General features: G+C 42.2%; 1 protein-coding gene across 2 annotated transcripts in view; it reads right to left on the bottom strand.

The window, feature by feature from the left end:
* Positions 1–699: 699 nt before the first annotated feature.
* LOC142592660 (uncharacterized) overlaps positions 700–13,613 on the bottom strand; it is a 387,382-nt gene continuing 374,468 nt past the window's right edge. For both annotated transcript variants that reach the window (XM_075704227.1, XM_075704228.1), the window contains exon 7: positions 700–12,296. In XM_075704227.1, coding sequence (XP_075560342.1) covers positions 12,062–12,296 — 235 coding nt within the window. In that variant the 3' untranslated portion in view covers positions 700–12,061. The remainder of the gene's footprint in view (positions 12,297–13,613) is intronic.

The following is a 13,613-nucleotide window of genomic DNA, read 5'->3' as shown; positions in this document are numbered from 1 at the left end:
GTGCAACTGGAAGCTGGCACGGTTCGAAGTCATTGACTCTAGTCCCGAGAAATGCTGCTTGCAGCACAGGAATGTCGTTCAAGACAACCCGTCCCCGCCAGGAGGCAACACCGGATGGAGGCAGCAATTGAAGAATAGGGTGTACGCACTGAAGCTCAGCTACAACGCGGCGCTGCGGTGCCTTGGTGCAGGTTGCCACATTTTTTTTTTTCTTGTGGTTGCACCTCAAGAGACGACAACGTGTTCTGCCCGGTGTTGCTGTGCAAGGGCATCTTGTTTTATGGCGTGTGGTTCCTCTTCAACAAGAAAACTACTATTAAATTTTTTACTGAATGTTCTGTGTGAACGTGCAATATAGCGAGATTGATGGTGTAGGTGTGAGCTTCGCCTAAATATGTCAATCGATCTCTGAGTATGTGCTTGCGGGTTCAGACGCATTAGCAGTGCATGGTGTGGTTCATGCGCTTGTTCTAGCAGGTACCATAAGTGTACATAAGCGTGCATAGTGCCATAAGTGGACATCCCTAGTACGCTATAACGTCAAGGTAAGATACTCAGGACATCTTGAGGCTGGGCTTGTGTTGTCTAGGTAAGTTGCTTTTGTGTCTTTGATGTGTGAATCACTTCTTTTCCAAACAAAGCACAGTGTTAAACACGAACTGTGAGCATTGAAAGCAGAAACTGCACAAAAGACGAGTCTAAAAATCTCAAAACCTTTATTCAACTGCAACAGTGTATGTACTTACAGAGTTTCAACGCGGTTAAACTCAATCTACAAATACACTGGTAACCGCGCATGAGGAATGTTTTCAAGTCTTTTACAACCTAAAAAAAAGGGCACAACGAAATGAAGAGGACACGAAAAGTCTATATCTTCCCTAGGTCATTCAGCACTCACACGGACAACACAATGCGCACATTATTTTTTTTTCAGTGCACACGCACACATACCAGCCGACCCTGGCCATCCAACTGCTGTGCCAGGAGCACAGGAGCTTGTTGACACGCAGAGCCCAGACACATCGCGGGTTATACAAAAATAGAAAAATACTCCATCTCCCGCACCTTCTAAGGCACCTGCGTTGTCTTTGCATAATCAGTATTTGAGACACACGCGATCGCACATAACACAGTGGACGTGGCACAGTTGGCTGCAAGTGGGTGGAGCTGTTCTTAAGCGCTTCTTTTAGCATGAGGGAACAGACAAGCTCGATCAAATTCGAGGTCGTTTAGAGACTCTCCCTGTCCTTATATGGCCCTGCTGTATAGCAGTGAAAGGGCGGCATTTAACTGGGTAGACCAATCTAGTGTAGGAGTGTGCACCTAGAATGAAAATATGCTTTCTGAACTATAATACCTTAGATCTTTAAAAGCTTTACCTCATTTAGCTTTTCAAAGTCATATCAGTTTTTTACTCAGTATAACTGCAAAAGCAGGCAATCAGAGAAGGTAATGCTGGAGGACAGTGAGCTGACAGGTGCCCTTCCTTGCAGTGATTCACTTTTCCTGAACAGCAGAAATGTTTCGAGTTTGGCCAACTGCGGCACCATACACTCTTAAAACAGTTTGTGCACAGTTTGGGGCTTACCTTGTCCCACAGCGATAATCGCGATCTTGCCTTGCTTGCGTTTCCTTTTTTGAAAACTCTGCGCTCGCTAGTTTCCTGTCGAGAATGCTATGTCTTGCTGATAATGTGCATACTGTTGGTGACTTGGAAGCACCGGGCTCACAGCATTAAAGAAAGGAAATGCAGGCAAGACAGATGACGATTATCATGGTGCGACAAGATAAGCCCCAAAAAGTGCAAACTTTTTATGAGTGTAGTCAATACAAAGGGCTTATTCAATCGAAACGCTGCAGAATACTTCTGCAGTTGCGCAAGTAGAAATGTGATGCAGAAATGCATCAAGAAGGTAGTGACAAAAATGAAACCATTTGGACGTAGCAATTTTCAGGATATATGCACCTTGAAGCTGTCGTGTCTGTAGAAGGTCTTTCACAGGCTGAACGCCATTCTCACAATAATGCACACACCGTTCCCAAGCAATTTGTAACTTGTCATGTGCAAGGATTCACGAAAAGAAATCTGCATATTAACCTAGACTTAACCGCACCGCATTAAGAGCAGTAGTCAGCCGCTTGCACCAACTGCACCAAGTCAAGTATTGTAAGAAAACGTAACAAAGTACACCATAGCAGCCACAGCACATGTACAATGGACAGCACATATATGAATGAGACCTGCACCTTTTCTGTACAACTGCACCCGCATTAGGTGGCAATTTGCAGAGGAATATCGTCCATTCAAACTCTTACAGCCTTCGGCAATTCGGACACCCTTAAACTTGCAAACTATTCTGCTGGATGTTTGAACACTAAGAAGCGTACACTTTATTGCCGGAGCCTGCACTGTTTTGAGAAGTTAAAAATGCACGTTGCATGACTCCACTTAGCGGTCCCTTGCCTCTCCTTTACCAGTGAACAGCCAATGCTAGCCGTGTATGTCATAAAAGAATTTAGATTCGCGCAGCTTTAATTACAGAAGAGCTACTGGTACTCGCTGAGCTCTCTTCATGTAATATTTATCATGTACCCATGTGTTATAACGAAGTATTTCCCCGCTCATTAATCTGTTGAATGTCCACTAGTCGTGAAGTCGTCCTTCTAGCAAGCTAAAGGACGTTTCCCTGCTTCTTGCTTTCTGACGCACAGCTACCACCGGCCAGAAACTAACACTTCGGGTCCCTCGAAGTTTAACAAAGGTGCCCTGCACAAGCAATGCATGTAGTGGCAACATCAGTGCATTGCTGTACTGCAGCGCATTGCTGTAACTGTCGAACGAGACCAGAGGCAACGTGTCCACTTCGCAGCACAGCGAGGCTATGATGTGGGCTTGCCCATAAATTGAACATTGCATGTGCCGCTAACTGAATTTAGAAGCTCAGCAGGCTTATACAGTGCACATACCCAAACAAACATGGGTCAAGGGACAAAGCACACGTGAAAATAAAGAGAAAGCTCTTAACAATTGGTAGGTCTCGTTGTTCAGCGCTCGTCCTCGGAAAATGTTTTATCATGTGCCATAAGGCTGCACAGCCCATGCTGCGAAGAGCAATTGCACTACTTGCAAGATGGATGTTTGCACACAATTTGACAGCACAGCTCTACAGAGAGATGACACCACAGCACAGTAAGCCAACATGATGACCACAACAAGCACTTGTCAACTCACAGCATTACATAAAGCGTTCTGGTGGTAGCCTCAACTCTATAAATATATTAAGAAAATGCAAACTCAGGTGAGAAAAGTCAAATCTATAAGACCACACAATTCTGGAACACAAAGGCAAGAATTACGGGTATCCCTTCAGAATGTAATATAGCCAGAAAGAAAAACATTGAGAGAAAGTCTGCAGCAGTGCTTTGAAGCAGTCACTGCACCTATACTAATAGCCACCACATGCAACTGCCAGTGATCAAGAGCAACAGTACCTTTACAAGGTAGCCTGGGCGCAGCAGCACCTTCCTCACAAAACTGCAAAAGCATTCTTAATTTAAAATTTTTCATAGAATTGCATTTTTATGTTTTTTTAATTCAGTACAGCCAAAACTTTTAAAGTGATAGTCCCCACGAGAGAGGTCTTAAGTGTTCTAGAGCCAAGTATCCATGAGACCTCTACAGGGAATGGCAGCGTCTAGGTGTGCTAATGCCGATACAGCAATGCCACAAGTCTCAGGTGCGATTTTGCCATGGTGTTGTGACATTTCATAGCTTACATGTGCGAGCTCCACGATATGACGTTATGCGCTATGTACAAACAGCCATGAGTAGCGGACAGATAATGCCACACACTCACAATCTATCACTACAGAGAATAATTTTGCAAGAAGTACTTCTGGACACCCACTGGACAGCAGCGGGCAAATTAAGATGACAATAAAAACAAGGAAACTATAGAGTGCTACTAAATAGTGGTGAAGGAGCATTGCCCTTTGTCATATCTCCCGTTGCCAGAACCCTGAAGTAATGTCTTCGCCCTTCTTGGGATAATGCGTGTATTTCCCAGCGCGCTACTCTTGAAAGAAGTACGGGACGATAGTAGGTGACGTAGCTGTGTCTCCTTCCCCACAATATTTACAAGCAAGCACCGAGAACAACGATATCACAAACGCGCAGCTATTGGAGAACGTAATTCACGTGTTCAAAAGGCTGTCATGTGAATTAAGTCATAACGCACCGCATAACGACAACAACAAAAAAGAGGACATCTTTCACCTTCGAAAACAGTGCCTGGTGCAAAACCATCACGAACACAATCCCATGGTGCCACACATGAGCATACTTCTCAATGATGTGTTGAACCTTTAAAGTAAATTAAGTTGCACTAGCTATACTTGTGATGACACCCCCCGGATCAGAAAACCACTAAAATTCAGAAGCATAAATGAGAAACCACTGTTTTGCAGACACCTACCATGTAACCTTGCATTTTCACAGTTCATCCTGAAGAAACATACCGATAGAGTTCACGCTTAAAATAGTCTCTGACATGTATTAATGGTTTCTGAAATGTACTTTCAAAAGCAGTCTATGTACAAGTGCAGAGAAAACACGAAAACTTCTCTGTGTGCACTACTGTTGTAGAACAGACAGTGTGTTTGAGCATTTAGAACAGTTATCTTCGCATTGGACAATATGAGCCTGATTTGAGTCCAGCTATGAGTGGCCACAGCATCAGGCCGCAGATATCTTCCCTACAATACGTATGTCCTCGGTTCTTGACAGAGTTTTATGCAGCGTCATGTCAAAGCCTATTTCTCATGCAACATGGCAGAATTTACGTCTGTTGGTATCGAGCAATGCAAGGCTTAACAACGATAGAAATAAGCCCTTCTCATCAAGCCAAAATTATTACCTAGCTAGGCAGGTGTACCAACCCATTTCTTTGACATATGTACGCTAATTACAGAATGCTTTAGAGCGCAGCAACAAAAATATTTATGTATTTCACTGTGTCTCAAATGCTTCTATTCACTTCAAATTGTTTGTTGATAATAACAAAAAGAGTGAACGAAAACAAATGAAATGATAAGAAAAGTAACAAGCTTTTATAAAACTTTACTGGAATGATATTTGCAAATGTTTCATTTCGAGGTCTCATGAGTAGTGCAAGTTCATGCAGCTAGTACTTTGCACAATGTTCCATCACAAGGAAGGTTCGCTTATTGCTGTAGGCGTGAATATCTCTTGCCATGAGTTGACTCACTTGTCACAAGCGAAGCCCCTGCAATGGTCATCTCCCCCTGCACTAGTTAAAAAGAAAGTTCACTCTGCATTCACTCAGTGGACAAAGAATGTAGCTCCAGTCACTGTGAATGCACAATGATAAGGCTGCTACTGTACCGTATTTGTGAGTGTTCTGAATCACCGAGAGTGAGCAAGGAAGAGATTAAGAGCACATCCACAGTGTGGTTTCAAAAGCAATTCATTAGTGACAATGACAATGTTCCGTGCAGCAGAACGTCCCTAAATCCTATCCACACGCATGCTCGTTCAAATGCAATCAAATCTTCACATAACGAACACGAATATAGTGAATGACTGGATATGATGAAGTAAAATAGAAAAGGTTTTTCACTGACATCACTGTATAGTGATTATATGCTCCCAACGAATATTGAATGCAGCAAAGGTATTTTCATGTGATCCAATTTTGTTATACTAAGGTTCAACTTTAGTTTGTTTTATGTAGTACACAACGTGCGTACTTAGTGCTTGCAATTTTTCACATCACAAGCTTTTAACATAGCCACACGAAGCAGAAGCCTCCCTACTACATGCACCTTCATTTCTGGAATGTACATAGCAAATTACATTCACGGAAATGCTGGCTATACTGAACAGCAGTTCAGCGGGTGTTTATCATGATGAAAGAACAAAGCTGAAATCTTCCACACCTCCTAACACATTGATCAAAACCTACATGAGCCAGTTTAGCAGTAAGTTTGTGATCTTACGGCACATCCATAGCGTCACTGATAATTTCTGTGTTAGGCCAGATGCAAGAAGAACTTAAGCAACGAGCTGATATAAAAACTATGTGCAAGTCGCACTGTGAATGTGCTAGTGTTTCTGGCAAACAGCCATGCATATTCTTGCTGCATACTGGAACAGAATGGCTGCTAAAATTGCTTATTGCTGTCTGGATGAATAGTGCCAACCTCATGTTGCATATTAGTCAACTGAAGTGTTTCTGAGCAATCTGCTTCACTGTGTGCCACCCTAAACTGCAACATAAAAAAAACCTGGCATGGAAACTTGGAGTACTGACATGTGAGCATTTAATCATACTACTGCCTTGGGCAAAGCATACTACAGCAAGTTGCACAAGGAACCATATCATTTAAGGGTTCTCTTCGTACAATTCTGTTCAACTATGAGCTGTCCCGATCCTGGTAGTAGGAAAGCACAGCGAAAAGAATGTGACATAAAAAAATGTTGACATGATCGTCCAGAAAGGTAGAATTTTGAGGCCACTATCAGTGCACATTCAAAGCTCATAGCACCCTGTGATATACAGTACAGCACAGCTTTGGTTCCGAGTATCGACTATGTATCAACTAGTAACATTACATTTCAGTTCTGAATTCCCGGAAAGATTTTAGAAAATTAGGCTTCTGTCATTGGAAGATGAAATTTCCCAGCTCGTTTCATCGTAAAATTACTGCAGACCAACAGCTGACAAAGACGAGCCTGAAATGAAAATGAAACGTGGAGGAGAACCTGCGAGACCAGTCAACATATTCCAGTGATGACCCAACGTCTGTTCTCACTTATGCTTTAACTCGGCTCAACCTGATGGTTGTAATGCTTATTCATATTAACTTGATCAGTTTTGTAGAAGTATACACAGATGAAATGCTGAAATGACCTCTTCAATAGCATCTTATTTTATCTCTGCAGTTTCCATTCTGGTAGGGCAAGATAAGGCAGTGACTGCAATGTGTGAACATTATGTACAAAGTTAAGGTTACTTAAAAACCTACATGGAGCATTGAATTACTGTCTCTGTTGCAGCAGTGCCTGTTCTCTTTCCTAACTTGTGAGCAATGTGTTCTAAACATGTTTGGGTGATGGGTAGGCACCCCATCATGAACGTACCGCAGGACGGAAGACACAGAGGAATCAGAAAGAGACAAAACAGAACTAGATAAGGAATGCTAGCGCAGTAAGCAGATAGCCTAACCATAGAGCTTAAGTGGTGTCAGCTATACTCAAGTAGAAGCACGAGAGCGAGCCAACTGCCATGTGATGAAGAAAGTGTCACTGAAGGTTAAAAAAAGAAAATCGGGCGCCACCTACTTTAGAATATGTGCAACTCATTGTAACATGTCATAAGGTGGTCCATCAACTCTGACATGCTACCATTTTTAGGCCATTTTTACTTTGGCAGTTCATAAAACAGCTTAAATGTTAGCTAATTTCCATCTCAAGCGCTTACATGATTACATCTAAAGATCAAGCATGGTAAGCGCGCATTCATGCTGTGTGCTAAAGGTATTTTGCAACTTAACATAACTGTATCTCAGCAAGCAAGCCATGGTTTATTATAAGTAAGCTGTATATCATAGGTGGCAGGAGACTGGGAGGACGCTTAGTATTGACTGCCTTCATATTACCTGTGGCGGCAAATGCTGATGCAAGACGTCAATAACAGTGCACAAAATCAAAGAGGCAAGTAACTGCAATGTAGTGCCCTTGAAAGTCAACAAAGCACTCTTGAAAGTTTTAGAACTTGCATGAGCAGCTGAAGTTGCCCGAGCACAGGCTGCTGTAATGCTGTAGTTGTCACTGAAAGCTAGGCTAGTTGGAAATGCAATATTATTTAAACTTAAAGAAGAAGTAAAATAAGAGTAAAAGAAGGAGGAAGACAAAAGGAGAGAAAGCAACAGTAGGGCACCTATAGAATGTTGGCTTCTGGCAAGAAATCATGGCATCTGTTCTTGAGAGCCTCGTCGAAAAGGTCAAGTCCGGTATATGAGAAAACGGCACTGCCACTCAGCTGTAGGTGCGCACAGTGCATTATGTGCACCTCCAAATTCCAGTGTTCCTTCTGTCCTGTTGCCTTCATTCCTCTTTTACAGTAAGAGCTTAAACATTTTCTGAATAATGCTGTAATGCTTTTTGCTCTCAATATGTTAGCTTCACGCAAACTAGATAAAAAGGAGAAAGAAATTTGTTCTCTGTGCTAATGAGCTAAAGAACCATATCTACATTTAGTGCAGCACTGTACTGTGCGCCATGAAGAACCGTATAAAGCATGGTTGCTAAAATTTCGTCTTTTTTCAGAATCCTCCTCCATTTACACTTACATTGCTATAACACTGCATGGTGGACCGGTCAAATAATTTATGTATGGGGTTCTACGTGCCAAAACCCCAACTTCATTATAAGGCAAGCCGTACTTGGGGGGGCTCCAGAATAATTTTGACCCCCAAAGTACTTTACGTAGACCAAACTCAAGTAAACGAGTGATTTCGCATTCAAACCCCATCGAATTGCAGCTGCCACAGCGTGGATCGAACCCGCAGCCTCGAGCTCAGCAATGCAACGTGAAGGGCAGATCTGTGCATGCACACTAATATGTGCAGTATGCTGAAGTACATTGCTTGATCTCCTAATCTAGCCTCAAAAATTCACGACTTCTCTTGCTCTCGCACGTCAACATTGTGAGTTTGTGTTGATTTCCCAAGGCTTGCTGGGCATTTCATAAATATGCTTTGAAGTATCGCTTAAAATAAGAGATTCTAACAAGGAGTATGAGGTGGTGTGAAATTCCTATAAAAATCTACCCTCGTGGGAACAAACAAATGGCAGTATGTTGTGACGCAGTTGAATGTCACTGCAACAAACTGCAATGGCAGTGACAGTACAGAGTTTGTTTGGCCATGTATACTTATCCATGCTTCACTGATAAAACAAAACTAAACATCTTACAGGATGTGTTTACTACAGCTCATGTCTCATTCAGATCCAAAAGAACTGTATTGATTAATGTGCTGGAGTGAATTAATTTATTGTTTACCGGCTGGTTTTGATAATTTGCAAACATCGCAATCTTCCAACATTAAAAAGTGGATGCCCACATTTGTGCATCCAATGAACAGAGTGCTTCAGTTTAATGGATGGTCTCTTAGGCTACGTTGGTGACCTGGAGGGCATTGCTAATAGCTTGAATCAGTGAAGTCTGTTTTTGCAGCAGCATCAATGATTTTAGAGGGCTTCCACAGTTCACTGTACAAAAAAAAAATAGAATAAGATAAGCTAAACTTGCTAAAGCTAAAGTTCCGCAACGATGAAGTTGCATAGTCAGAAAGCTTCTTGCAGATTAACTTGCAACAACATCTGTACGAACTTTTAAAACAGCAATGAAATCTGATGAAGACGTTTTTGCTCCAGACGCAGGTTCACTAAGAGGACATTGAGTCTCGGCAGGTTACTTGTTTTCCATTGCAGGGCACTCCTTAAACAACATGACAGCTGGCATCAATATACAATTACTAAACCTCCTAATGCCTACTGAAAGAGGACTGTTGCAGGAAAGCAACTGCAGGTGAGCATTTCCAGCTGTGAAACAGCTAGCTGTAGGTTAATTGCTATCAACCATCTATTGTTCAAGGAATCTGTCAATCATGTGTCAATTGAAAGGATTATTGCATTGGCTAGATGAGCAGACTAAAAAAAATGTAGCTAATCATGAGAACTAGCTTATTCTCACAGTGCATCTATTTTGAATTTTGTTTCTTGAGTTAAGTGATGACTGTGGGGTGCTCAGGGCAGTGATGGATTCGCTTCTGCACCAACTGTGTTTGAGTTGTGGCTGATGCAGCATCAGACCGTAATTCATTCTCTGTAATGGTGTGCGAAAACAAGAACATAGCCCTTGAAGCTAATGTTTGACAGTAACTTTCCAGGTCCTGCCTTGGGTAACATTTCAGCCTTGTCTGCACGACAAGTTCGCTGTTAAGACTGAGGCATGCCATCTCAAAAGTTGTGACTGGACACAGAGTATAGAGGTTGTGAGTAGCTGGCCTTGCACAAATGTTTGCTTCTTTGTCAAGAAAATCTGTCACTCATCCTTTGGCCCTAGCAGGAAGGAACAGACATGTACAGATGGTTCACCGCTAAAGGAAGCAAGAGGTTAGTATTTTAGCATCAATTATTGCTCAGACATGACATAAAGGCCCAGACAGTAAATTTTTAAGTATAAATGTATACACAAATGATAGTATTAGTCACCTATTTCTGATAAAGGCGAAGAAATGTTCTGTTTACATAGGCCTTAATAACGGTTAGGTATCTTATTCAACAGTGGATCGTACTGTCCATCATGAGCAGGTAGCCCGTAATGCTCAGTGCATTCGTGCAGCTAACCTAGCGACCAGTGACAGCTGCCCCATCTTCTGGACCGATCCATCTGCATGTTAAATGCCTATGCAGAAAGCAATGCAAATACCACAGCCAAAGTAGTGACCTTGACTCTTGATGTCCACACTTGTCTAAAGTGGGACATGAGTGACTTGTGATTTGCATGCTTCATTTGTCTTCTTAAATGCCTACGTGTCATACATGTTACCGCAGCACTGCAAAAGAGTCATCATTCACACAATAGTGAAGTGTGTGCTTCAGGGCTAAGAGAAAATTATACCACATTAGAAACATGCCTCAGCTATGCATTTAAAACAAACTATCTTTGGGCTGCATATTCACATGTACATAATGAAAATAGCAAGAACTGTCAAAAAATCTCACAATAAGGACCTTTTTCTGAGTTTTAGTACTTGAAACTGGAATTTCATAGTATGTCTATGTGCTAGAAGTTTTCAAAGTGTTTGTTTGCTTTTATATGTTCAAGAAAAGTAAGTGTGATAAGCTGTATGATATTAGGATGTTGGCAAGCTGAATTTGCATCATGTACTATATATATAACTACGTTACCAGAACTTGACTCTTCAGATGTTTCTTAGTCATATTATCTGTGTTCATTTTTGCTTCCCCAAAAATGTAAGTTGTGTTGTATTCTGGTTCTCATTATATGTAATATTTTACAGTATTCCATTTGACATTTTCTTCCAAGAGATTACTGCACGTCTGGATCAAACGTCAATGTAGCATGATTAGCCAGAGGTGACAATGACAACATTCGCAGTGGCTTTGTTGAGTGGCTCAGGAACAAACCAAACAGCATATAGGGTATCTTTTTTTTAGCATACTGGTAAGGTTTGTGCGAAATTTTTTTTGATGTCTTTTCTTCTTTCTTGCCCCACCGTCTCCTAACGCATGCATTTCCTCCTCACCCTCTTTCGTTGCAGAGCACTGAGCTTTTGAAACGAGCGCCACGAGCCAGGACATACCGTCATCATGCTATGTCAGCGCTTTCTTAGGCTTTAACCCATTTTTGTCGCCTTCTGTCAAGTGTCACATGCTCTGATGCAAAGCTTGCAAAGCATTAGGTTGGCAGCAGGCCCTTTTCAATTTTGTCTTCTCTTTGCAAGACCAATGGCAATGCTTCTGAATAACCTGAAGCTGGTGTGAGTGTATGTATATGCCTTAATGACACATGACTCAATGCATGGTCCATTGTTCACACAACAATGAAAAATGTTCTCATGATGGTAGTAGCAGGACGAGATTTCTAAGCACATTTGATAAGAGAAATTTTTTTAGCGCTCTTTCTGGCAACTTTTCTGCAAGAGCTACATGCAGCGGCTTCTTTAGCTGCCCTTGTTCCAGCTCAAACGTCTCTGGTCTGTGGTCCACATGTTGGTCCAGCCAGCAATGTCAGAAATAACAGCATCTAAAGTATTATCAACAGGAAACTGACCGTACCTGGCTTCCCACTAAAATGCCTTGTTCGAAGATGTTTGCACTGCCGTGAACAAAACACATTCTGCTTCCTCTCGCTGCTTCCGTCGGGCAGCGTTCGAGACGCCCCACCTATCACCAGCGCAGCAGGTGCTGTCTCGCGGGCGCCATCTTCTCGCAGTGCAAGGCAATAAATCAGTGCTGCACAGCGAGGCAGGCCGAGACCATCGCAAGGACAAGCATCACTGCATTCGTTGACACGACCGACGTCGCGGCCGAGCAGAGACTTGAGCCATAGTAATAGTTGTCACAGTGGTGCCCGATGAATTCTAGCGTCTGCTGTATGATGCTCTCGACGAGGGCGTTGCGATCTGTGCTGCACTTGACCTGGACGGCCGTGCGGACGCAGTGGGCATACTCTCCGAAGGCGCTGCATAGTAAGGGGAATAAAAAAAATAACATGGATGAGCGAGTAAAAAAGCAAAGTGCTTCTATACAGTGTTTAATATCTATGTACTTATTTCATTGATGACGTAACAACGTTGCAGATGTTGAAAATGAAGTGATTTGTCCTCTTTTTCGTTACTCTGCACTTTATGCACCCTCCCACCCTCGTTTGCTGTAGTGTCATATGTATTACTTGCACCACATATATTCAGAAACCTTAAGTACCCTTGCGTGCAAAATTAATGCACCACACCCCTAGTTCTGACCTCTATTTTTGCATGCATCTGCGAGCAAAGACGTTATTCTTTTCAGTTGAGGCTGCTTGTCAGGCATTTGGCTATGCCTTAGACTAGAATTAGCAGTGGCTGTAGCTTCGTCAAATGATGCACACTCGCAGTTAAAAAAACGCTTGGATGTCTGTTCAATTTCGCTCATGACAGTACATTCTTTTCAAGAGCACAAAGTTAGGAAAATGGACAAAAATAATGAAAGCGAACAGGGGGGATATCTGTGTCCATGTTTCGAGCTGTGATTGTGATTAGCTGGAGTGCCAACTAGCACATTCCGATCCCCCCCCCCCCTGTAGTGCAAGTGCAAAGGGGGTGTTGCTTGTTATGCGCAAATTGTCTTGTTACGTGTCCTCACGGAAATTCCGGGCGCAGTTCTGTGAAACAACCGTGCACTTCAACACAAAGAGCATCAATTACAAAACATGCAAAATAAAATTGGTATTGAAGACCTGTATTGTGCCAATAAATGTCAGACACTGTCAACATGATGGCTGTAGCAGTTTCACCTGCGCATATTTTGCCCTTTTTACCAATCTTTTGGAGGGTTACAAATAGGCACGTAGCCTATTTGCAGTGGCATTTTATACTTGTGACAATACAGTATTACAGTCCTTTGTTAGTCTTAAGTTGTACCTGACTGAAATATGTTGCATAAATCTTGATACACGTAAAGAACTACAAATAAGCAAACACAATACACCAGTATGTAAGGGTAGCACCCATAGCAGCTTGCTTTGTTTGTGCTGTAACCTTACAAGTTATTGTTCTTGAAGCTCAACACAAGTGAGCTGACATCATGGAGATGCCTAATCCCGGTAACATAAGGCCAGTTGCATAAAACTTCTCATTGGCTAAATCGGCTATTATTGAACAGTACGTATTTACTAAGTTGCAGGGATGTTAATTGCCTAAATTTTGTATAATATGCAGCGATGATAATTTTCTTATAAACCACCTTTAAGTAATTACCACAGCAGACAACACATGGACCTTGCGGTTGGCAGATGTGA

This window comes from Dermacentor variabilis, chromosome 9, assembly GCF_050947875.1.
Source record: "Dermacentor variabilis isolate Ectoservices chromosome 9, ASM5094787v1, whole genome shotgun sequence".
In the NCBI taxonomy this organism is placed as follows: Eukaryota; Metazoa; Arthropoda; class Arachnida; order Ixodida; family Ixodidae; genus Dermacentor; species Dermacentor variabilis.
This window is presented reverse-complemented; position numbering and strand designations above follow the sequence as displayed.